Below are 22,356 nucleotides of genomic sequence, written 5' to 3'. Positions count from 1 at the left end.
TGTGATGCGGGGGTTGCACCACCGCGATTTTTCCGTTTCGCGCATAGTCCATGGGGGTCCATGGGGGTTTAAGTTGAGTAGAGGATCGAGTTCCTTGCAGGCCAGATGTTGATCTGCATTACCTTCAAAGCGTTGAGATATTATACATTGCATGAAGTGCTGATTAGTAGCGAGGAAACGACTGCAGGTATCCCGTGACTAGATCACAGTGCATCTACTAGGATCATGATACCAATTATACCGACTTTCACAAGTACTAGATACATCATACATGTACTACATCATTAATATTAAATCCGTAAAGCACTTGAGACCCCGTGCTTAATTAAGTTCGGAAACAAGAAACGGTCATAGCAGAGCATTGCACCACTTTTAATTAAACAGTAAGCCCTTAGAGTCTCAAGTCTGCGGGGAAATGAAAACAACTCTCAAGACGAAATTAACCGTTGCCGGTGATTCTCCGAAATAAATGCAGATCTTTAGCCTCGGGTAAAAGAAGGATTTCTCAGAATAAGGGTCTAATTTTGAGTCTTCTCGATATTTGAGTTGCTTGTTGCCTTAGATGAGGCGATATCTTCATCTATGGCTGTTATGGGTCAGAGATTAGATCGATATCAACTTGAATATTTCATTGAACGAGTTAAACGCCATCATATTGCTTTTTAGTACATTCAGTGAGACCCGTCTGTGCAAACGGCTATGAACCCCATATTTTCAGGCCTTTTAAAATAAATGGAAAAATCAAAGCGTGTCTCAAGCTCTAAACAGTGGTGTTGAAGCGGTCCTCCTCACCATCGGCCTTGTTGTAGGTCTCGCGGCTGTCAACATGCTCCTGCTCATCTTGTCCAAGCTGAAGGTTCTCGCTCTTCAGAGCTGCGTCCTCAGCATCAACAGGGGTCTCCACAGTACTGGTTTCCGGAGTAGATTGGTTAGCAGCTTCGGCCTTCTGGTTCTTCTGTGTCGAGTTGATGAGAGGGGTATGATCGTTGTAAAGACGCAGCAGCATGGCGCGGCGCTCCTCCTTGGGAAGCATGAGGTTCAAGGAGTACAGAGAACGCCAGAGAGGCAGAACCATACGCTCACTGTAAAAATCAGGGTTAGAAAATTGATCTTTGCAGCTACAAAATTGGATTAAAACTTACGTGAAACCACCCTCCTCTTCGGTGGGCTCAACGTGGAGGATACTGCAGCCCATGGGGATATCGCGAACCTGCTCGCCAATTTCGCCCAGGTTCTTCCAGCCGTTATCATTGAGCTTGGGGAACATCTCAACGAGAAGCTTGCGCAGGGTCTGCTTGTTTGTCAAGAAGACGGATCGAGAGGGGCCCAACCAGGGCTCAATGATCTTCAATCCATCGGTCTGGATACGCCAGCGGCACACATTCTCGCGTTGAGCATCCTGCTTCACGAACATCTTCACACCACAGTGAACGAACTTGATACCTGAGCCCTCGTTCATGATGAGGATATCACGGGCCAAGGGGCTGGTGTAGTAAACTGTTCGTACCGGGTTGGCCTCAGCATTGCGCACCATGAATCGATCGCGAGGGAATCGCTCGGACAACTGGTAGAAGTCGTAGATTGGTCCAAGCTCGGGGTGGTTAGGATCCAGGTACTTGTAAGGATCCTCCTGGGGCTGCTTCTTCTTCAGAAGCTTGTCTGAAATGGGTGCAGCGGCAGGAGTGCTGTCACCAGACTGCTCGGCCTGAACAGGGCCGGGCTTGTGAACCGGGCGGTCACCAACAAGGACCTCAGTACCGTCATCAAGCTTGGTCTTCTTGGCTGGAAGAACCTCCTCGGCATCATCAGCACCACGCTTCAGGGTAGCATCAGATGAATCAAGAGTCACAGAGTAGGGTGGCTGGTTGGTTGCTTCGGCCACGGACTCGTTCTTCGCAAGATCCTCCTTGGTCTCCGGGTCAAGCTCGGCAACGCCATCGAGGGAGTCCAGCTTCTGGTAGGGCTCGCTCTCGCCATTCTTGCGAGAATCAAGCTCCGTGACGAGAGAAGCCACTGGTGTCTTGGGCATCTTAGCGATGACATTGATGTTGTCCTCAGGCTTGGCCTTAATCTCAGCTGCCTTTTCGAGGACAGTGATGAAGAAACCACCGGTATCCTGGAGGTGGGGGTAAACACGCATGCAGCGCTCGAGGGGCAAATCAGCGGTCTCGCCAGTGGGAGGGAACAGACTGGGAGAGAATCTAGCCAGACCCTCAATGCCCTGTGAATCTCTCTGCTCCTCAATTTCCTTCCAGCTGGTCCAAATGCGACCTTCACGGTCCATGACCTTCCAGTCCTTCAGACCAGGCTTGCGCTTCAGGCCGGGAAGCTCGCTGCTGCAGTCAATGATCTTGACGTTGACAGCGCCACCGCAGCGCTCAATGGCAGCGGCAACAACAGCCTCGTTCTCAATGGGGTTCAAACTACAGGTAGAGTAGACAACACGTCCACCAACCTTAAGCATCTGCAAGGCACGAACTAAGATACGCACCTGTGTGGTGTGCAGTCCCAGGCCGTTGGCGGGGTTCCAATCCTTCCAAACATTGTAGTTCTTGCGGGCAGTACCATCACCGGAGCAAGGAACATCGGCAAGAATACGGTCGAACTTGAGGTATCGGCCGCGCTGGGGCTTACCATCCTCGGCGGGATGAGGAGGAAGCTTGATGGATGGGTACATAGTAGCATCGTGGTTTGTGACAATCAAGTTGGGCGAGCTCAGACGCTTCATCTGGTGGATAAGCATGTGCGCACGCTTGTAGTCACTGTCGTTGGCGATCAATAGACCACTGGTACGACCATCGTCATTCAATCCCTCAGGACCGATAGGCTCAGGAGCAGCAGTTCCTGCCTTGACCTGCTTGCCAACCTCCACAACAGACTCCTCCTCTCCAGCATGAATCATTTCCATCAGCTGGCAGGACTTGCTACCGGGGGCAGCGCACATGTCCAAACATGTCATACCAGGACGCAGATCCATGAGAAGGGGGGGAATCATGCTGACGACTTCCTGTCGACTAATGTTTCCGACCTCGGTCTCGGCGACAAGGAACTTCTGGAAAGAAGAAAAAGGCCCGAAGCGGCGAATAACCTGCTTGGGGGTACTCATCCACCAAGCAAGCTGATCCGGGTACCACGAGACTGGGCGCGGGGGCTCGACGAATTCGCCCTCATATTTGATAGAGGTGATCTCAGGAATGTAAAAGTCCCGAAGTCGCTTCTGGACAGCAAGCGCATGGCTAAGCATTGGAAGGGAAATTATCAGAAATTACTCTTTGAAAGTAGTAGCAGCAACAGTAGGTCTCGGAGGCGGGGATGAGTTCTACTTACCCACGCGAGCCAGTGAAACGGAAGCTGTTAGGAAGATCCCGTCTCAGATAAGTCCAAAACTCCTCCTTCTCCTCTTCTGGGAGGAATTCTGGCAAATTGTAGTAAGTCTCGAACTTCTCGTTCGATCTGGTAATCTGCTGCCAGCTGTCGTCGCGACGGACGCCGCCACGACCGCCGCCACCTCGACCACCTCGGCCAAACTGAAGCAAGAATAGGTATTAGTTGGATTGAATATTCGAAGGCAAGGGAAGTATGATATATACCTTCTTACCGCCTCTTTTACCCATTGTGATTGTAAATTTCCTGAGGTGCAGTCTAACTTAACTTTCAAAAAAAATGCGGTCCAGATGATGCGCGCGATTAGATAATCCGTGCCGCCGCCGCATTGAGCTCCAGACTAGGTATCAGGAGGGTGACTATCAATCTAACTTAAGGATTGAAAGTATGCCAGAGCAGTAAAATATTCAAACTTGAACATCATGATGGTAGTATAGTAGAACACGTTTCACATGAAATGTGAGGTAAATTCACACGAAGTTTATGAAGTTTATGCTGACCGGCGCGTATACGGAGCCTGGTTTGAAAAAGCCTAGAAAAGTCTAGATAGTGTATATGTACGAGATAATTTTGATTGAGACGCAGATTCAAAACAAAAGAAACAAAGGAGATAGTTTCGCCTGTCACATCGTCGGCGACAGACTGTATAGTCTACTATGGCAAACCATTAATTGCTATTTCACACACAAATCAGGGTCCAAAATCAACCCAAGGCAATGATTGATAGTACATTCAAACCAACACACTGGGAAGAGTGTCGGAGGGCCGTCTCTCTTTCGCAGTTGCAGGCACCGGGAAAACAACTTAAGAAAGGTTGCGAGACATATCAGCACGGATACGCTGGTAATCGAAGATACCCTCAATGCTACCGACAGCACTCATGGCAAGGTCCTGGTCCCACAGCTTGCGGGTGGCGAAGTCCATGACATCCTTCTCGGTAACAGCACCCACAGCACGCTCAACGTCCTCGGGGCTGAGGCGGCGGCCAGTGGTGATGATCTGGCGACCGATGTCCTCGGCAACAGCGGTGGTACCATCCAGGGAGAGGAGGATGGAGGCCTTGAGCTGAGCCTTAGCACGCTCAACCTCAGCGGAGGTAACGTTGTTGCACAGACGAGACCACTCGCGGAGAGTGAAGTGGATGAGGTCATCGAGAGCGGTCAGGTTCTCGGAAACCAGGTAGATACCCCAGAGACTAGTTTAAATGAGTTAGCTTTGTTTTTTCTTGTCATTATCACCCAGCTATGAAAGTGTCATTACTTACCCAGTGTCACTGTAGCTGGTGGAGAAGCTCATGAAGCTGTTAGCGAGCTGGTGCTTGCTGACAGTGGAGCTGAGCTTGCTACCGAGGAAGGGAGACTGGCCCATAGCACGGTCCCAGTTACCAACGATGGCCTGGGTGACCAGAGCAGTGAAGTAGTCGTCATCCTTCCAACTGACACCCTCAACGGCGAGAGCAATGTGGGCGGAAGGAATGGTGTCATCACGGAGACGAACCTCAGAGCCAATGAACTCGGGGGTGCGCTTCATCTCAGCAGTAAGGGCCTGAGCAGCGGAGGTAGGGGCCTTGCTGGGCAGGCTGCCGAAGTGCTCCTCGGCGAGGCGGACAAGCTGCTCGTGGGGGATACCACCAGCACCAACCAGGACCATGCGGTCGGCAGTGTAGTTGGTCTTAATGTAGTCGGTCAGGTTGTCACGGGAGATGGTCTGAATGTTCTCCTTGGGGCCGAGGATGGTGCGGCCAAGGGGCTGGCCCTGGTAGGCAGTAGCGTGCAGGTGGTCGAAAACAACCTCCTCGAGCTGCTTGTCAACCTCCTCCTGCTCGCGCAGAATCACATCACGCTCACGCTCAATAGCACCGGCTTCGAGCTTAGAGTTCTGGAGGATATCGGAGAGGATGTCGACGGCCTTGGGGACATCGGCGTTGAAGGACTTGGCGTAGTAGACAGTGTTCTCGCGCTGTTTTTCTCTCTGGTTAGCGTTTTATGATTCGATGGATGAATTCGATGGATTTTCCGGTCGTACCGAGGTGTAAGCGTTAAGGTGAGCACCCATGTTCTCAATCTCGAGCTCCAATTGGTGCTGGGAGCGCTTGTTGGTACCCTGCAAATAGCTGTCAGAATATGTTTTATCATGGTCGGGAGGAATTGAATCGGACCTTGAAGGCAAGGTGCTCAAGGAAGTGGGCAGTTCCGTTGGTCTTGTCAGTCTCTGACCGGCTACCGGCATCGATCCAGACACCGACGGTGGAGGTCTGAGCCCATGGGGAGTGCTCAGTGGCGATCTATGAGGCATTAGTAAAGCTGCAGAGGTATTGATTCTGTTTTCCGCGCATACCGTGAAGCCGTTGGAGAGGGTGGTGGACTGGGTGGTGGAAGGCAGCGCAACCGGTGAAGCAAAGCCTCGCTTGACGGGCTGAATGGACTTCAGGGCCGCCTTGGTCCGGAGGGCCTGGTTAAGGTTGAAAGCTAGGCGCCGGGAAGCCATTGTGGGTAAATGGAGTGTGTAGGAGGGGGGAAGGGGGATGGAGAAAAGAGCTGGAGTCGCCCTGAGGTTGAAGTTCGGAAGTCAAATTGTTCGCCCGGCGCGCCAACCAATCACATGACCCGCTTTTCCAAACCGCCATTCTCGTCCCGATTACTTCCATGTCCTTGTATGAGAGATGCAGTTGGTTTTGGTCAATTGCATTTTATAATATCTAGGATATCTTTGGAACAATTGGTCTAATTCATAGGTACATCAAAATCATTCATAGGACCAAAAAGTCTTGTTCTACTCGGATTCCACGCATCATCCCAAATACGGCTCAATTCATTGGCTCTGTACCACTTCTCCCCTAAAGGGCTCATTATTCAACATTATACAAATGCACTCGCAAAGTGCTTAACATTCTCCTCCATGGAAATATCTGGCGAGAATCCAAGCTTGAATGCCCTCTCATTAGAAAATTCCGGAGTCCATGTCTGCACAATCTTATCGACAGCAGCATCAAACTTCTCCTCAACCAAAGCCAATCGCTCCTTACCACCAACAGCCTCCAAAGCATCCAACATCTGCTGCACATTGACCCTCAGCCCAGGAAGATTAACTGACCGCGAGACACCAAATTCCTCCGCAGGAACATCGCGTGCGTGAATCAAGTTCTTAATAATAGTATGCGGCGAGCAGATCCACATCTCAACGTCCCTCTTCACAGGAAGAATAGCTTTCTTGCCGTGGAATGGCTCGCGGATAATATCGCTGGCAAAGCTGCTTGCAGCCTGCGTCGGTGCGCCTGCACGGACAGTGACGGTTGGAAGTCTCACAGAGCGGCCGTCTATGAAACCACGTCGAGAGTAATCCGTTATCAAAGTCTCAATGATGAGTTTTTGCGATCCGTAAGAGGTCGAAGGTACAGGAGGGAAGTTGAACTCATCGGGAAGGAGCCCTGGTGGTGCGAGACCGTAGACTGCGAGTGAAGATGTGAAAACCACCTTTACCCCGGGCATAGTAGTGCGTAGTCGATCGAGAATGTACCTCGTTGAGTCGAGATTAACTCGAGTTCCTAGCTCAAAGTTCGCCTCGGCGCCACTAGACATGATTCCATGGAGAAGGTATACAGTCTCAAAGGGGCGCGAAGCACTGATCAATTCGTCAACCTCTTTAGGTGAGGTCAGGTCTGCACGCACACAGTTCAGCCGACTGGCGTGCTGGGTAGCAGACTGAGGGACTTTGGGTTCAACAACATCCGTGATGGTCACTGTCGTGGACGAAGGTGTTTTCGCGAGAAAAGCAGCAGCTAATTCTTGGCCGACATAGCCACCGGCACCAGTAATTAGTATAGACATGCTGTTTGAAAGAGGACCCGCTGTGAAACTGCTAGTGAGGATATCAATGTGAATAATTGAAGAGGCTTTGACAGAGTACTAACGTATGCTACCGTTATATAGTCCGAGGGAAGAACACCCCCGCGGGGTTCTTAGGCGGAGTCACCCCCTCCCCACGCTCATCGTGTTTACTTGATATGATGACAACCAATGACACAGTCCTATACACAAAGGCCAAGCTCTTCTCACACGCAGCAAATCCGATCCACTTGTTATACTTAGGAGATGGAGGGTTGTCCGATATTCGGTCTCGGTGAGAAATCCGACTGCCGAACCTGGCTACTCGGAAGCGTCAGAACGCGGGGAAAGTCCGATGAGACGGAAAATAGTTGACATGTGAGTGGAATGGGATTTTTAGATCAGAATTATCAGATAGAACATGAATATTGATACACATAGCATCCTACCAACTCATGGAGCTTCAATTAATCTTTCAAATGGCAATTTCAATCCTCATTTTTCGTTATCAATCTGGTCTAATCAAAGAAGCACTTCTACCTTCAATGTTACGGGTTCCGCCCTTATGATAGTTCTTGTTCGTTACCATCTGTAGCCCTTCCGGGCATTCGCATACCGCTCCCCGATTGGGGAGAGCTCTAGTTCTTGTATTAGTCTACGGTAGGCTCCCTATGAGTCGCTGCCATTACTCCGTACAGAATGTAACGATTATCTTTCCCTCTACTCATACTCCATACAACATTCAACCTCCCTAAAAACCCAAACTCCGGTCGCTCCAGCAGCCTTAAACCCATGCAGATAGTGTAAATTTGTGCCCCTCAGCCAGTCTCACCCCCATCGCCATTCTCATTAGCACCTTCTCCCTCATATTGTTCCGTATTGTAGCATTCGTCCCCGCCAGGAACTCCCGCTCACTCAAAACGAGCTTTTTTGTTGCCAGTCGGAATGTGCTCCTCCTTCGCTTTCCATCAAAGGAGATTTGTAACGGGTGATTGCATCCCTGGTAAGATAATCGGCAACGTCCCTTTGAAAAGAACTCTTTTCTCTGGGACCTTGCAAAGGTCCAAGAAGAGCCTTTGTAAACTTGCCGTTTGTCGAGCATCGACTAGAGCATCATGGTTCATGCCCACAAGGTCGTGGCCCTGGAAGAGCAGTGTGAATAGGAATGGCAGAGTCAATGGGAATGAATGTCCTTTGAAGCATTTTTCTCCAATCTGATCCTTCATATTGAGTCTGAACTCATGGTAGAGCATGCAGACCTTGTCTTTCGCCGGGAGCTTGTGCCTGACCTCCTCCTCGTCTAACCCTTCTCTCAAGTATTCGACATCAAATGCCCATGATCCCCAGGAGACGAAGATGGTTTTCTTAGAAATCATCTCTCCAAGTTTTTCCGCAACCCTCTCTGCGTTCAATGTTCCGTCTGTTGCACAGCCTTGTCCCTTCTCCATCTTGTTTTCCCAATTTTACTCGGTAAGGTACAAATCCCTGGAAGTCCTGTGACCAGGGCGATCGCGAGGGTAGCTTTGTAGTCACACCCTTACTGTAGATCGGCATGCAATTAAGCTTCTTTGCCCCTTTGGAATCAGAGATCCCAATTTGGTAAACTTTATGACTGCGGGTTGAGAACTCCAGGTCAATGTGGAGCAAGTCAGAAGTAGCGTTCTCATCGAATTTCACTTTCTTCAAGATGCTAGCCATGGGACCTGACTTGGGACTCCATTGTTCTGATGCGGCCTTCAGGAACAAGTCCCTGACCTTAACCATTGAGGCTTCACAGAGACTCGGAGTTTCTGGAGCCCAGGATCTCATGTGATCTTTACAGTAGCGGATGCCTTCCCACAAGGGCTTGAGACAATGTTCGCATGATTCTTGGCCGGGCTCTGCTTTCAGGTCTTGGGTCAGCAAAACTTTGTTGAAGTTTTTGCGGGCCTGACAGAGTGCGCATCGTATTCTCGGATGAACTCGGCCATGGTTACGCGTCAAAAGACCTGTTGCAGACGAGATTGTGGTGTTGTTCGGGCAAACCTCTGTGCCCAACACTAGACTATCAATCACCATTTCGGGCCCCGGGCATGTGAGATTCAGTTCTCGGTAATTCGGACATTGAGCCCGATGAACTAATTCGCAGATATTAGCAATGGCGTAAGAAAACAATAAGTTGTATGTCGTACCTTCTCTTAGAAGCTCCTCGTTCTTTTCGTTCTCCTGGTCATTCTGGTTCTTGAAGGGACTTGTCAAAATCTCAATGACCGACTGTCCGGACAAAATCTCAATCTCTTGGACATCTGCCAAGTCGTCAACAACTGACTCCTCTGTCAAAACGCCATTCTCTTCAGCATCCGAGTCTGTCAACGCCCCTGTCTTGTCGAGAACCTATTGCCTCCATTAGATCATACTCATTGTTCAAAGAAATAAATGTAACCTACCTCCAAAGGGAGGTCTTTCCCTTCTTCGCAGTGTCCTGCGGCAACATGGGCCTGATAATGCGATTGGGCTCTCCCTGGTGCCATCTTTCTTTCCTGTAGATGCGCAAGGCATCTATTGACTTGGCAAATCTTGGGGAAATGAGTGCTCGAGTGATAGCTAGCCTTGTTCACTGTCTCAAACTCTTCCGTGCACCCAAGTTCCTCGCGGTATTTGCAGTAGAAAACCTCGTCAGTGTGAAAGGACTTGATATGATCCTTCAATCTTCCGCTGTCGGTGAATGTGCTTCCACAATCCTCGCATATGAGAATCTTCCCGAGATGGACAATATCGCTATGATTGTCGCAGGCAGCTTTGCTGTGATATTATTTCTCACATCCGGGGTGTTCACAATGGAATTTCTGTCCAAGATGGACAATTCTGAAATGCCTTCTAAGGGCATCTTCCCTGCGGAAGGTTTCATCGCATTCGGGGTCTTCACACTGGAATGTCTTTCCAAGATGGTCAGAATCCACATGCATTCAGAGACCAACTTTATTCACAAATTCATTTTCACATCCAGGCCATGAACATAAGAATCTCTTCCCAAAATGGACAGAATCAGCACGGTGCTCAAGCTGACTTAGCTGGGGGAATACCTTTGTACATCCAGTATGGTCACAAGGGAAAGTCTTCCCAAGATGGACATGGTTGATATGGTTTCGACGATTGTCTTCCCTAGGGAATTTTTCGTCACATCCAGGATAGTTACAAGCAAATTCTATCCCACTATGGATACTGACATGGCTCCTGGCATTCTTTTTATTGGTAAATGTCCGTTGGCACCCTTCACGATCACAGTATTCGCAGTAGTAAACAACTCCAAGATGGATAAACTTGACATGCTCGCGGTAACCAGTTCGAGTCTTGTAGAATTTATCGCATTCTGGGTACGAACAGATGTAAATGGCTCCATGGTGGACAGTTTCCGCATGCTCATCAAGATCCTCTTTGCGGTAACATAAAATTTCACAATCAGGATGGCGACAAGTGAATATTGTGCCACGGTGGACACTGGCGTGTGACCTGGCCTCTTTTCGACTGGTGAACTCGAGTTGACACCCATGAACACGGTGTTTGCAGTGGTAAATAATCCCACTGTGGTCTCTCTTGATATGTCTATTAAGACTGCCTGTCTGGGTAAAATCTTGTCCGCAGTCGTCACAAATCTATTTCTTTTTATCCATGATCGTCACGTTGATGGACGTATCAAGGGCAAAAGGGCAAGCAACCAGGACGAAATGCGAAGGATCTGGGCAAACTAGATAAGAGGATTCAAATTAGAATAATTGCTCATACGTCGGAGGATTGGCCAGCAGGAAATCGCTGATAACTCTGTAGATTATTTTGGATGGAGAGGATGGAGGTTCTTGATTCTTACCTGATTGATCAATTCGACCAAGAAAACGTGGATCCAGATTCCAACTCGATGGATGTCTACAATTGTGAGCAACTCACTGGCAGCTACAAATGGTAGGACAGCCAGGGGGTTGTAGAGGGTACGAACTGGGAGGAGACTGGGAGTTCCTGCGATGAGGAGGAGACTGGGAGTTCCACGATGGGACGAGAGGATTTTACTGAATTGTCGACATGAAAATCCTCTTTAGCCAAAAAAAAAGAAGAAAAACAAAAAACAAGCAAAGAGGAAAAGACTAGGACTCTTCCATCTCATGGTCTCCAGAGGAATACACAACTGTCTCATAAATGAAAAGATCTGAGACAGGGGGGAAGGTCTTAGTAGGCTCAGGATTAGGATACTCTTGACCTTTGAAACAACTCTGTCCATCAGCTACATGGTTTCCCACATGGTAACCTATATAAATACCTGGATGGTTACCTAGGTACCTATATGAATACCTAGAGGGGAAGGCTAGCTACTATATAGTTAGATATAGGTAACTTATAACCCCACAGATATCTAAAGTAAGAGATATCTAAAGTAGAAGTAAGATATATCTAGAGTAGTAAGAGATAGCTAAATAAAGGGGGATATCTTCATGTTTAGATGTAATAAATGAAAGAAAAATATAGTTTATCAAATCTATGGTCTCTGAGTATTCTGCCAGACGGTGAGGAAACTTGAAAAACCACTGTAAGCCAAGTAGGAAAAGAAGTCTAAAGTCTATCTCCATCTTCTGACATATTCGTGGGCAGCAGAGATGTTACTACTACCAAACAGCACATCCAGGTCGCTGATAACTGACCATTCATGCCACTTAATCCTCCCCAACAGTGCATCGGAAATAGGACCAAGACCGGTAAGCTGTGCGATCCCAGGCAAAGAATAGGGGTTCACAGCATACACATGGCAGGCACTGCCTGACGGGATGCGTGGTGCAAGACGGAGGTCACGGTGAGCATCTGATACAGAGCTCCACACTCCAGCTTCCGCCGTGTCAAGACGCTCATGGCCATCCTGGATGGCTCCAAACCAAGGCATAAATGTTCGCCGAAGGAGTGTCGCCGGTCCAACTGACCCATGAGGAACGCAAGGTAAGGTCAGTCTGACCTCTCCACTCATGCAGATGAATCTCTTGAAATCTATCTGAAATTCTTGACGACATTTCTCATCGAGCATCCATGGATACATCGCTATCGTATGACCAGAGACCCGGGACTGTGGGGAATCAGAACTAATTTCCCACCAGCGACGTAGGTGCTTGTGGATGCCAGGCAGCACAACAGAACAGTTATCCTCGTCTTCGTCAGTAAATGAAACAGGGCCTTGGACAGCATTATAGCCACGACCGGTTGCAACGCAGTCTCCCAGGCAAGATCAATGTGAATGAATTTTGTATCTTCTCCAGGACATGCACTCTTCGTGTAGTACGGAAATGAAATGAGTTTCCATACATGGTTAGGTCTGATAGCCACGTATGCAGCATAGTAGCAAATATCCTGTCTGGTGAGCTGCTGGGTTAGAGATTGGAACATGCCGCGATTCCAACCCATCCGATGGCGTGAAACAGCTGGAGTATAGTGATAGTCGTAAAGGTTAAATTCAATATGAATTAGGTGTAGTAAGCTAGTGACCCACACATTCAACATCATAGATAACTCATTGACGCCTTCCATGTGTGAGATATCATCCTCCAGCCATCCAAAAAGTTTCGGAAGGACGACATTTCCCGTCTCATAAAAATCTTGTAGAACATCTTGAAACTGATGCTTGGCAGTCCCATAGATTCGTGTCAAAATGTTCTCCAATGTGAAGCCATTCTCTGCTTATCCCTGTATTCTAGGAACGGGAGGGGGAACCTTGATTCGATATGAACTTCTTCCAGTAAAATCCGGAATTTTCGAAGGGGTGAACCAGGCAGTTTTGCCCTTGACGAAATTGTCCCAGTCCCCATCCTGTCTTGATGCGTAGTCCAGTCGGCTGAGATGATCTTGATGTTTGAATTGGCGGGGATACAGACCAAGGTATCTTGCAAGGGTTTTAGCATGCGCGAAGCATAGTTTTTTGGCTGAAAAAGTCGAGATTTCGGCACAGTTTTTCTCAACAGAATTAGGCGATCAATCGTTCCCACGTCCACGGGTTCTGGGTGAAACGTCTGGATCATGGATTCAGACATCTGGCAGGTGCAAGTTGGTTTTCGGGGTGACTTTCTCTTGGTCTTCTTCTTCTCATTCCGATGGACTCCGTCGTGTCTTACACACCTTCTCCTCTTCTCAGGCTCAGGTGCATAATCCTCATCAGCTTCAGAGTCAGTGTCAGTATCACCCAGTGTATCCTTAGCACTATGATCAACCATAGGGCCCTCTGCATCTCCAACCTCTTCATCTTCAGAGTTATCAATAAGGACAAGGTTTTCTACAACAATAGCCACCTCACCGGGCGCCCTCTCAACCACGAATCCATCAGAATCGAGCCGTAGGGTGTGTTTCGTAAACTCCTCCTGGGTTAAACGCTCAGTTCTTTGTTGATTCACAGCCCTGGCCAAATCTCCCTGGATCATAGTCCTCTGACGGCGGTGCCCACGTCCAGTACGATTCAGCCCGTCGGAGATTTCACGGTTCGCTCCAGAGCCGAGCTCTTGGTATGGAATGTTCTTTCCCAGAGCTTTACTGATCAGCTCAGCCAGAGAACGAGTCGTGATTCTTTTAAACAAAGCATCAACTGCATTTGAGACCAGGTGTTCAAGGCACGCTGCCTGATGGACTCCATATACTGCATGTTCTCAAGGTGTTTGCAACCAGAACCTCCCAAGCTCTCCGTTCAGTGGTTGCTAGCACGTATCCCAATCGATGAACCACAGCAGTTCCGTCGGGTCCTCCATGGCATACGCCAAAATTTCCTAGGATGTCACGGCTGCGGTAAAGCCCTTGCCATCGATAGCGTAGCTTCTAACCTTCAAGTTGGAAGTCGACAGCAGGTTGCCCTTAGCTTATGTATCACGGATATTATGGAAGACTCGGTCCTTGACTTGCAAAGGTTTCAGTCGAGGAATCTTGGGGCTGTCAAAGAAGTGCAATTTTTTATTTTCTTTCAACCTGTTGAAACGATACGTGACGTCTTGAGATGGTAGCATCTCTCTGTAGGGCCCGGTTTGGTACGAAAACACGACTCAGTATTGGTTTTACCCCACAGAAGAGTACTTCACGTTGGGCCGCCCGCTTTAATTGACAAAATGGCATCTCTCTAATATAGAAGGTGATAGAGAGACATTCCGGTGTCTAGTTGCATTAACAGTAACACTCCCCGGGAACAGTCATTAAGAAGGGCTCTCTTCAGGATGGCGACTTGGTTAGGGGACTCTTTCCGGCTGCTTTGTATTCTGGTCCCCTCTTCGTTGACCATGGTTCAAAATCTCCTTATCGACTACGCGCTTTTCGGCCAAACAGCCACTAGTCACCACGCTACGATGTGTGGACTCGAACCCCAATAACAACCACCTGGCACATCTGGGCAGTTTTCGGCTGAAAAATTTGCTTAGTCAGAAATTCAAATAGGGCTCTATGGATACTATGTGCCATATACTATGTCCCATATTTCCATAGGTTTTTTCTACCTATTATGTGTTACTATATTTCCATAGGTTATTTTTACCTATTTACCTATTATTTCTATAAGCCATATTATACCCTGTGTTAGAGACGGTTACCAAGACACTTCATCATTTCAATGCGTGCATTTTTCCCAAAGTGAGACCTAAATTTTGTGACACAAGCAATCGTACATGGACAGAGAAAACCAGTCACAAGCGAAAAGAACAGTGGATACATCGCGGAACACGAGACGCCTGAGGGAAAAGCCAAATAGAACAAAATAAGAAAAGACATGACAAAAGATTATAACCCATTTATGAGGAGCGAGAGTAGATACCACCAACGATACAGTGGTCACGCTCGAAGGGCTCCAGAGTCAGCTGCTCCTTGGGCTTGATCTTCTCCTCACGCATCTTCTGGACCTCACGGGCGAAAACAACATCAGCAGCAGCTGTGCTGTCGATACAGCTGGCCTTGATGGAGATCAAGACACCACCCTGGTCCTTGAGGAACATGTGGGCGTTGAGGCCGACGATACGAGCTTGGCTAGAAAAATGAGTTAGTATATAAAATATCGACTAGAGAGGAATTTAAGGGGTGAAATACTCGGGTTGTGCAACGTCGGCAAATACCACATCTACCATTGGAACTAAGAGGCGGTATCTTAGGGGGTGACGGGCATCCTCAACAATGGGGATGACGTTGGTACGGTGAGTAGCCATGCCAATCAGGTCACGGCCGGAACGGTGAGAGAACTCAACGGCGTAGACGTTACCGGTAGGACCGACGATATCAGCGACGTGAGAGACGGAGGTACCGGAAGCACCACCGATGTAGAGAACCTTGGCGCCAGGCTTGATGTGGACGTTGTCCAGACCACCCAGGATACCGGCAGCCAACTTGGAACGGAAAGGGTTCCACACACGGTACTCGACCTTGGTGACAGCACCATCCTCACCAGTAGGGCCCTCGACAGAGATACGCTTCTCGCCGTAGACAGCCTCACCGGGGGTCAAGTTCTTGGTGACAAGCAGATCCTCCTTACCACCACGGGCAACGAAGACACCGGCGTGACGGTGGGGCTCCTGATTGGGGAAAAAGCTTGTTAGCGGCTGAAATCCTCAAGTACTCGAATCAGCGGTGAATTAAGAAACTTACAATGATGACCTTAGCACCACCACGGGCACCGGCGGCACCACCACGGCCACGAGGAGCACCACGGCCACGGGGAGCACCACGACCGCCGCCACGACCGCCACGGTCACCGAAACCACCACGGCCACCGCCGCGACCACCGAAACCACCTTTAATGAAGACCTCGAATCAGCAATGATGTTATAGGGAAAAGATGCCAGGCAGTTGAACCAGCGTGTCATTCCGCTGGGTAGGTCGGTAGAGGACTATTCATGGAGCCTGCCTGTAAGGTCAAAAATTGGATCACAAACCTCGACCACCGCCGCGACCACCACGGTCACCACCACCGAAGCCACCACGACCACCGCCGCGACCACCGCCACGACCGCCACGGTCACCACCGAATCCACCGCGACCACGAGGAGCGCCGAAACCCATTGTTATTAAATGTGTGTTGTTGGAATTGAGAGGGAAGAGGTCGAAAAGTTGAGGATTGAGCTAAATGAATACTCAAGCCGCAAAAGTCGAATAGGGTTCTCAAAGAGAGAGAGTCGATTCGATATTCAAAAAATTAACACAGTATTTGAAAACACTGAGTTAGGCAGCTGTACTTTTATTGACAGGAAATGTTTTGTAGAGTGCGGTTCAAAGCCGGTGCTGCTCGTTGATGCGGTCGAGATTTTTTTGCGCTGCGTTGGATCTTTCAGAAAATCAGAACGACGCTAGTCTGTCTTGGGGTTAGCTTCAATTAATGGTGGATTGGGTCACCTGACCTATCTACTATAGCGAGGTCACGTGAATTAATCACCAGTGTTTTTGTTTTTTTTTTGACCGCCTGGCAGAATACTAGATGAGAGGGGCAGAATCAGCCTACAGCTACCGATTGACCTATTAGCTACAGCCTACCCCAGTAGGTACTCTTGTACGGAGTAGGTACTTAGGCACTTACATACATAGAGGATTATATTACCTGCCACCATTGTTTCTTTTTTTTCGTGATTTGAGTCTATGATACCCTTTTATGATCTTGGTTGAGAAAAATTCGTATAATATTGATAAAATATGTAAACTGGCCTAATAGGTCATTAAGCATCCACCCAAAAACAGAATGCCTCGCTATATACAAAGAGAGAAAGAAAGAAACGAACAAAGAAAAAAGCCCAGACTAACTGTAGAAGTAGTACACAGCTGAATATTGGATTTCAAATGCAGATGCCATACCCTTACAAGTAGTTGGAGAAGAGCCTGAAGCAGTATCAACTCGATAGACAGCCTTGTAGTCACCAACAGTTCCTGATACAGCTTCCAGGTAAAGCCAAGTAACAGCACCGTACTCGCCCTTGGTGGCATCCGAGGGAGCATTAATTGAGTCCTTTTTGTTGGTCATTGCAATACCGTACTGCTTTTCCTGAGTGGTATCAAGGTTGAACTCGGGTGTAGTAAGGTTGTAGAAAAAAATGATGACCCATTAATTCGAGATTGGCGGGTGGGAAAGTTGCATACTCGTTTGTTGGGAGAGCAATCTTGTATGCGATAGTGGGCAGATCTGCTAGGAGATCGGGCTCATTGGCAGCGAGGCAGGTGGCATCGTAGAGGTTTGCGACCGCACCAATCGCAACAGGAGTAGAGCTCGCGGTGGAATCGGCACAGGTATAGTTCTAGAAGGTATTAGTAATTTATTTTTCAAATACAGTAGAGGAAGTACATACTTGAGTACCCCGTCCAAGAGCGACATAAGTAGCAGTCAAACCAGTTGGGCTGGGAAGGCTGGATGCAAAGGCCGGCAGAGAGATCTTGGATGTATCGCATGATTCGGATGCCTTGGTAGGCGAGGATGTATGCCTCAATTGGTTGATCTTCTTGCTCACTTTTCCATAGTACTCCAGGAGATCATCTGAGTAATCGTATGCGTCGTCATAGAAGGTTGCTGGGGCAGCAGTTGATACTGCCACCAAGCAAACTAACCAGGGTAGGATATACATGGTTCAAGTTGACTTGTGGATGTGTCAAGTTTTGTTCGTAAAATATTAGGAATAATTTTTTCAATTTGTTATACAGACAGCACCAGGCTGAGAGTAAAGCAATTGTAGAAGAGGAATTAAAGGAAAGGAATTTCTTGTTGAGGAAGTAAGAATAAAGAAGGCTGGATAAGCTGGGTACATATAGATGTGAAATGCATCCAAATTCAACTCGGTAATCTCTCTATCTTCAGTGCGAAGCTCAAATATAGAAACATCTGTCTAATTCGAAACAATAAGCCCGGTCTACAAAAATAAAAAGGATCGATGCACGCTGCATGTACTAACAGGGAAGGGTGGTTAATGGGGAAGTATCATTGGTTCGGCAACGCGCCGAAGACCACCAGTCCAGCCTCTTCATGACTCTCATTCGTCACATCGAACAAACAACTTTGGCTAATTCAAGAGAGGATCGCGCTAAGCAAAACACTTTCTGTGTCAATGAGCACGGAATGGTCCTTGGATCCCGGCGATCAGACCCTTTGGAAGTTATGGAAGCGAAGGTACTCTAGAAATTCCCCGGTTCCTATTAATAACTACACAATCTCCGCTAGGAATCTTCCGTGTGTGATAGGCAGTTGAAGATGTACATGAAGACTGCTAATATCGGTTAGTCTGCAGATATGCAACAAGGGTATGGTGTCAGAGAGCTCCCTGATATTCCCTACAGGCGAAGCGCCCCCCGCTAAATCATATAGTCCCATTGTCAATAGATCATTGGATAGATCTCAAGCGACAGCTGTAACAAATATAACTTATTTATTTTCTTGTCTGTTTCTCGGGCAGCCACTCGGTAGCCCGACTTGGAATGACCATTCAAATGTTGCGGGGAGGCTGGCGGATGGGGCTGGGACAGCTTCTCGGTGTGGCTGCCGGCCATTTTCCAATTCTACTATCAGTCATCCAAACTTGAAAATGCAAGAGATGAATATGGCCCACCTGGTGGAGTGAAGGAGCCCGTATTACTTTCAATCACTTCACTAAAGCAGCCACATGAGAACATATCACGATGTATAGGGACATAGCGGGAAGATTTACCCGACCGATGCCTATATATGGATCAATACTATGACCGAAGTATAACGATGAAGGTGTGGAGTACTCCGTACCCAAGCCGATGTATCTTCTACCGAGGATAATGAGGGGTCACGACAATATAGCTCCCAAGTATAAGCTAAAATTGTACTCAAAATTTCCAAGGTCGAACTACCAGTAGCACCCGGAAATATTACTCCGTGAGGACCCATACCCTAGTGCTTATTACTGAGCGTGGAGTATAGACGATAGCATTGAACTTCAACATTGGAGCCTTGGAAGTAATACCAAGTCCCATATGACTTGCCACCCCCTCTTTCCCATATATCACAACGTGCCAAGTCTAAATGATCTGGGAAAATCCGCCAAATTGACCGGGTTTGCCGAATTGATACAGCATGTGCACCGGCCATCAAACTTAATGCATGGCACATGAAGCGAGATCCAAGAATAGTGAATCCAAGAATAGTGAACCCAAGAATAGTGAACCCAAGAATAGAGAAATGACTCGAGTTACATTCTGTATTCCACCAGACAAAAATAACTAGACTGTGTGTTAAAATAGCAATCTGTAGAAGAGAACTTTTCATAGATAGTTATTAGATTTCAAATGTCATTGGTAGCTTGAAGCTTGATTGACTGTACACTGGCTGACTGGGGTCATAAACAAAAAAAATATACCCAGTCGGAACTCATCACTGCCAGCAGTCCTCATTCCCGAGACGCCGTGATTGGATTATTTCCATGAATTAAACAAAAGAAATTGAGAAGAAAGAACTCCGAGCCCACGCTGGTGAATCATTGAAGGATTTGTCCTCGATTGAGACGTGTCCAAAGCCATCAAAGCATATGTACTAGAGACTGAGAGTGGCTTAAATCGCTTGATTAAAGCCCTCTTGCTGCCAGTCATCGGCTTGCAGCTGGCTATTTCCACTGCCGCTGCCCATACCACTTCCAGACCCACTATTAGCATAAGCTGCAGCTGCAGCATTGCCGACGGCACTCATGGCACTATGTTTCTCCATCTCGACTGTGCTCATCATGTAAAGAACAACAAAGAGTAGAATATGAAGAGCAAAGCAGTAGCCAGCGAATAAGTTTCGACTGGTTCTGTTGGCCATGATGATACGGGTTAGTGAGAACACTATCCGCTCGGGCAAGCTCATACGCTTGTATGCACGGGCTGATTCACGACCTCGGAAAGCAGCGAATGGCGATATCCGGGCCTCGTAAGCTGACTGGTATCGATCCATAGACAGCCCTGACGGTGAATCCGAGGAGGCATATACAGATGTTGAACTAGGCGCATTTGCAAACGAAGAAGCGGATGTAGATGCACCCTGACCGCGGCTGTAGGTAGAAACATATCGAGTCTTCTCATAGAGACTCAAGTTATCCTTTTGCAGCGTAGCAACTTCCTGTCTCAGTGTTTTGACAGTGCCGTACAGCTTGGACAGCTCCTCTTCAAGCTCTGAATTCTTCTTCTTAAATCGATCCCGCTGGGCCTGAATCATGGGAAGAAGGCCGGAGCCACCGCCCACGGCTTCTCCTGCACGAATAGCATCCATGGTATTTGCGGATGCACTTTGATCGAACCCAGAAATGATTGATGATGTGGGGATGCCGCACCCCGGCGAGCTGAATGCGGGTACCGAGACGAGTAAGTACCCGCTACAGACATGGCCGAGGATGGGAATGCATTCGCAGCCTCCTGCTGGACACGGAGGAGATCATTTTCTAGTGTACTAGATAGACCTCGAGATTTTTCAAGCTCTTCCTTTGTTGTCGAAAGCTCGCTGCGCATAGCTTCAAGCTGTCCTTGAATGTCACGTGAAGACACTCGCAGCACAGCCAGTTCATCATTTAATTTCTTATTCCGAGCTAGGAGAAGTTGCTCTAGAGAGTTCTTTCCATTTGTCTTCGTAGCGTCACCATTGGTGTTGACTGCGTTCTCAGCCGGAGTCTCGTCCACATCATCATCGTCGCCTGCCGTCAACTCAATGGATTTTATCATTTCCAGCTCACGACGGATTTCATCGTAGTCCGAGAATTTATCCAAGCGAGAACGAAGCTCGTCTCTTTCTGTTGACGCCTTTGATGCATTTCGCTCAGCCTGATGGAGCTTGCCCTCCCAGGTGTGTCGTGTTGAATCTTTATCGAAGCGTGCAGCATCAAGCTTGCGCAGTAAAGATAAGTTCTCCGATTGCAAGCGCTGGTATGCGGGGTCGTCCTCAACAGATACTGGTTGATCGGTGTGCGAGTGAGACACAGCCTGGGCTAATTCTAGGCGTAGTTGCTCGTTCCGTGCTTCCACGTCTGCCAACCGCAAGCTGGTCTTCTCCAAATCAGCAGAAACAAGTTCTAGCTCCGCAGCAGTCGCACCACTTCGGGCGCCATCATTGTCTTCATCCTCGCCTAGGCGCTGGGAAACCTCGTAGCTTGCCTTGAGCTCCTTTATCAAGCGGTCCTGATTCTCCACTTTCTCTTCCAAGCTCTTCTCTTTCGCGGTCCAGTTGTTCGTCTTCTCCGTCAATACGGCTTCCCAGGAGGCCTCGATTTCCTTAGCTCGGGCCTCTTGATTATCCTCCAGCTTCTTCCGTGCGCTTCGTTCTTCTTGAAGGCGCTTCTCAGTTTCCTCTTGCTGACGAGTAAGACGATCAACAGATTGTTGCAACTGATCCCTCTCGGATGTGAGTTTGGGAACTGTTTCTTCGGAAAGTACTAAGGAATCCACGGAGGCTTCGAGGAGAGGGTAAGGGTCGGGAGCTTCGGACAACGAGGAGTACAATTGGAGGAATGACGATGAAGAAGACTTTCCCTGGTTCGTTAGAACGTCGATGAAGGATTGATAGGCCTTTAACAGCCCCTTATATTCGGTAAGTTTAGCCTCGTCCTCCAACTTCTTAAAGTCTTTGGTCCTTTGCGCTACATCTTTCCTTTGGACAAGAGAATCCCGCTGGTGTTCAACGATCTCGGAGGCAGTTGTATCAAGTTTAGCGATCGTGTTGGCTAGGTCAATTCCTACAATGAGTTAGTACTGTACGAAGGCTGTTGACATCAGCATGATGAGGCCACCTACCACGCCAAGCAGCAATAGCACGCTGGAACTTATTGGTCTCCTCAGACAGCTTAGCAGAGACTTCTGGCACAGCATCTTGTTGCTCTTGGGCAGCAAGACCCTCTGTAATAGCGAAAGAGTCCATGACCAACGTTCGAATCGGGTAATCACTGTTCACCCCACACCGACATACAACGGCCAGAAGACAACGGGGAAATCGCGCGGAGCTGCAACAGGACACGCGGCGCACGGGCCGATATTGTTCCGCCTTGATGTATCAATCCAATCTAATAAGATGAAAATTGCTTTTAGAGAATATAGCTTTTGCCTGTTCTTTGTATTCGATTTTTGGCTTATCTTTCCAAGGTTGGTTCCAAGTATTGTCAGCTTGGTTGTCTTGATAGCCGCTGGCACCCGGGGCTCTTGTTCCTGAGTTAGTATGTATGGCCCC

General features: G+C 48.3%; 10 protein-coding genes across 10 annotated transcripts; 1 reads left to right on the top strand and 9 right to left on the bottom strand.

Moving 5' to 3' along the window:
- Nucleotides 1-760: 760 nt before the first annotated feature.
- Nucleotides 761-3,614, bottom strand: N7483_006780 (tRNA (cytosine-C5-)-methyltransferase; the record flags this gene model as incomplete). Its single annotated transcript, XM_057090217.1, has 4 exons — nt 761-1,082; nt 1,143-3,236; nt 3,328-3,527; nt 3,591-3,614. The coding sequence occupies 4 exons, from the start codon at nt 3,612-3,614 to the stop codon at nt 761-763; spliced, it is 2,640 nt and encodes an 879-aa protein (XP_056944958.1).
- A 574-nt stretch (nt 3,615-4,188) lies between these two features.
- Nucleotides 4,189-5,871, bottom strand: N7483_006779 (mitochondrial processing peptidase; the record flags this gene model as incomplete). The annotated part of the gene is made up of 5 exons (XM_057090216.1): nt 4,189-4,579; nt 4,649-5,343; nt 5,410-5,487; nt 5,543-5,668; nt 5,722-5,871. The coding sequence occupies 5 exons, from the start codon at nt 5,869-5,871 to the stop codon at nt 4,189-4,191; spliced, it is 1,440 nt and encodes a 479-aa protein (XP_056944957.1).
- A 371-nt stretch (nt 5,872-6,242) lies between these two features.
- N7483_006778 (SDR family oxidoreductase) lies at nt 6,243-7,211 on the bottom strand (the record flags this gene model as incomplete). Its single annotated transcript, XM_057090215.1, has 1 exon — nt 6,243-7,211. One exon carries the CDS (start codon nt 7,209-7,211, stop codon nt 6,243-6,245), a length of 969 nt encoding a protein of 322 aa, XP_056944956.1.
- A 965-nt stretch (nt 7,212-8,176) lies between these two features.
- Nucleotides 8,177-9,718, bottom strand: N7483_006777 (uncharacterized protein; the record flags this gene model as incomplete). The annotated part of the gene is given in 3 exon segments (XM_057090214.1): nt 8,177-8,656; nt 8,676-9,581; nt 9,635-9,718. 3 exon segments carry the CDS (start codon nt 9,716-9,718, stop codon nt 8,177-8,179), a joined length of 1,470 nt encoding a protein of 489 aa, XP_056944955.1.
- A 15-nt stretch (nt 9,719-9,733) lies between these two features.
- N7483_006776 (uncharacterized protein) lies at nt 9,734-10,201 on the top strand (the record flags this gene model as incomplete). The annotated part of the gene is made up of 1 exon (XM_057090213.1): nt 9,734-10,201. The coding sequence occupies one exon, from the start codon at nt 9,734-9,736 to the stop codon at nt 10,199-10,201; it is 468 nt and encodes a 155-aa protein (XP_056944954.1).
- A 662-nt stretch (nt 10,202-10,863) lies between these two features.
- On the bottom strand, nt 10,864-12,111 carry N7483_006775 (uncharacterized protein; the record flags this gene model as incomplete). Its single annotated transcript, XM_057090212.1, has 4 exons — nt 10,864-10,932; nt 10,971-11,006; nt 11,053-11,248; nt 11,876-12,111. The coding sequence occupies 4 exons, from the start codon at nt 12,109-12,111 to the stop codon at nt 10,864-10,866; spliced, it is 537 nt and encodes a 178-aa protein (XP_056944953.1).
- Nucleotides 12,112-13,179: 1,068 nt separating this feature from the next.
- Nucleotides 13,180-13,848, bottom strand: N7483_006774 (uncharacterized protein; the record flags this gene model as incomplete). Its single annotated transcript, XM_057090211.1, has 3 exons — nt 13,180-13,225; nt 13,332-13,772; nt 13,844-13,848. The coding sequence occupies 3 exons, from the start codon at nt 13,846-13,848 to the stop codon at nt 13,180-13,182; spliced, it is 492 nt and encodes a 163-aa protein (XP_056944952.1).
- Nucleotides 13,849-14,974: 1,126 nt separating this feature from the next.
- Nucleotides 14,975-16,232, bottom strand: N7483_006773 (rRNA 2'-O-methyltransferase fibrillarin family protein; the record flags this gene model as incomplete). Its single annotated transcript, XM_057090210.1, has 4 exons — nt 14,975-15,206; nt 15,267-15,745; nt 15,819-15,964; nt 16,106-16,232. 4 exons carry the CDS (start codon nt 16,230-16,232, stop codon nt 14,975-14,977), a joined length of 984 nt encoding a protein of 327 aa, XP_056944951.1.
- A 727-nt stretch (nt 16,233-16,959) lies between these two features.
- On the bottom strand, nt 16,960-17,776 carry N7483_006772 (uncharacterized protein; the record flags this gene model as incomplete). Its single annotated transcript, XM_057090209.1, has 3 exons — nt 16,960-17,202; nt 17,225-17,452; nt 17,504-17,776. The coding sequence occupies 3 exons, from the start codon at nt 17,774-17,776 to the stop codon at nt 16,960-16,962; spliced, it is 744 nt and encodes a 247-aa protein (XP_056944950.1).
- A 1,943-nt stretch (nt 17,777-19,719) lies between these two features.
- N7483_006771 (CCAAT displacement transcription factor COY1) lies at nt 19,720-22,050 on the bottom strand (the record flags this gene model as incomplete). Its single annotated transcript, XM_057090208.1, has 3 exons — nt 19,720-20,431; nt 20,500-21,868; nt 21,927-22,050. The coding sequence occupies 3 exons, from the start codon at nt 22,048-22,050 to the stop codon at nt 19,720-19,722; spliced, it is 2,205 nt and encodes a 734-aa protein (XP_056944949.1).
- Nucleotides 22,051-22,356: the final 306 nt, after the last annotated feature.

Source organism: Penicillium malachiteum (assembly GCF_028827825.1).
Source record: "Penicillium malachiteum strain IBT 17515 chromosome Unknown utg000003l:1.0-4950554.0:1.0-4952489.0, whole genome shotgun sequence".
NCBI classification, from domain to species: domain Eukaryota; kingdom Fungi; phylum Ascomycota; class Eurotiomycetes; order Eurotiales; family Aspergillaceae; genus Penicillium; species Penicillium malachiteum.
Note: the sequence above shows the minus strand (reverse complement) of the source record. Positions and strands in the feature narration are given on the sequence as shown.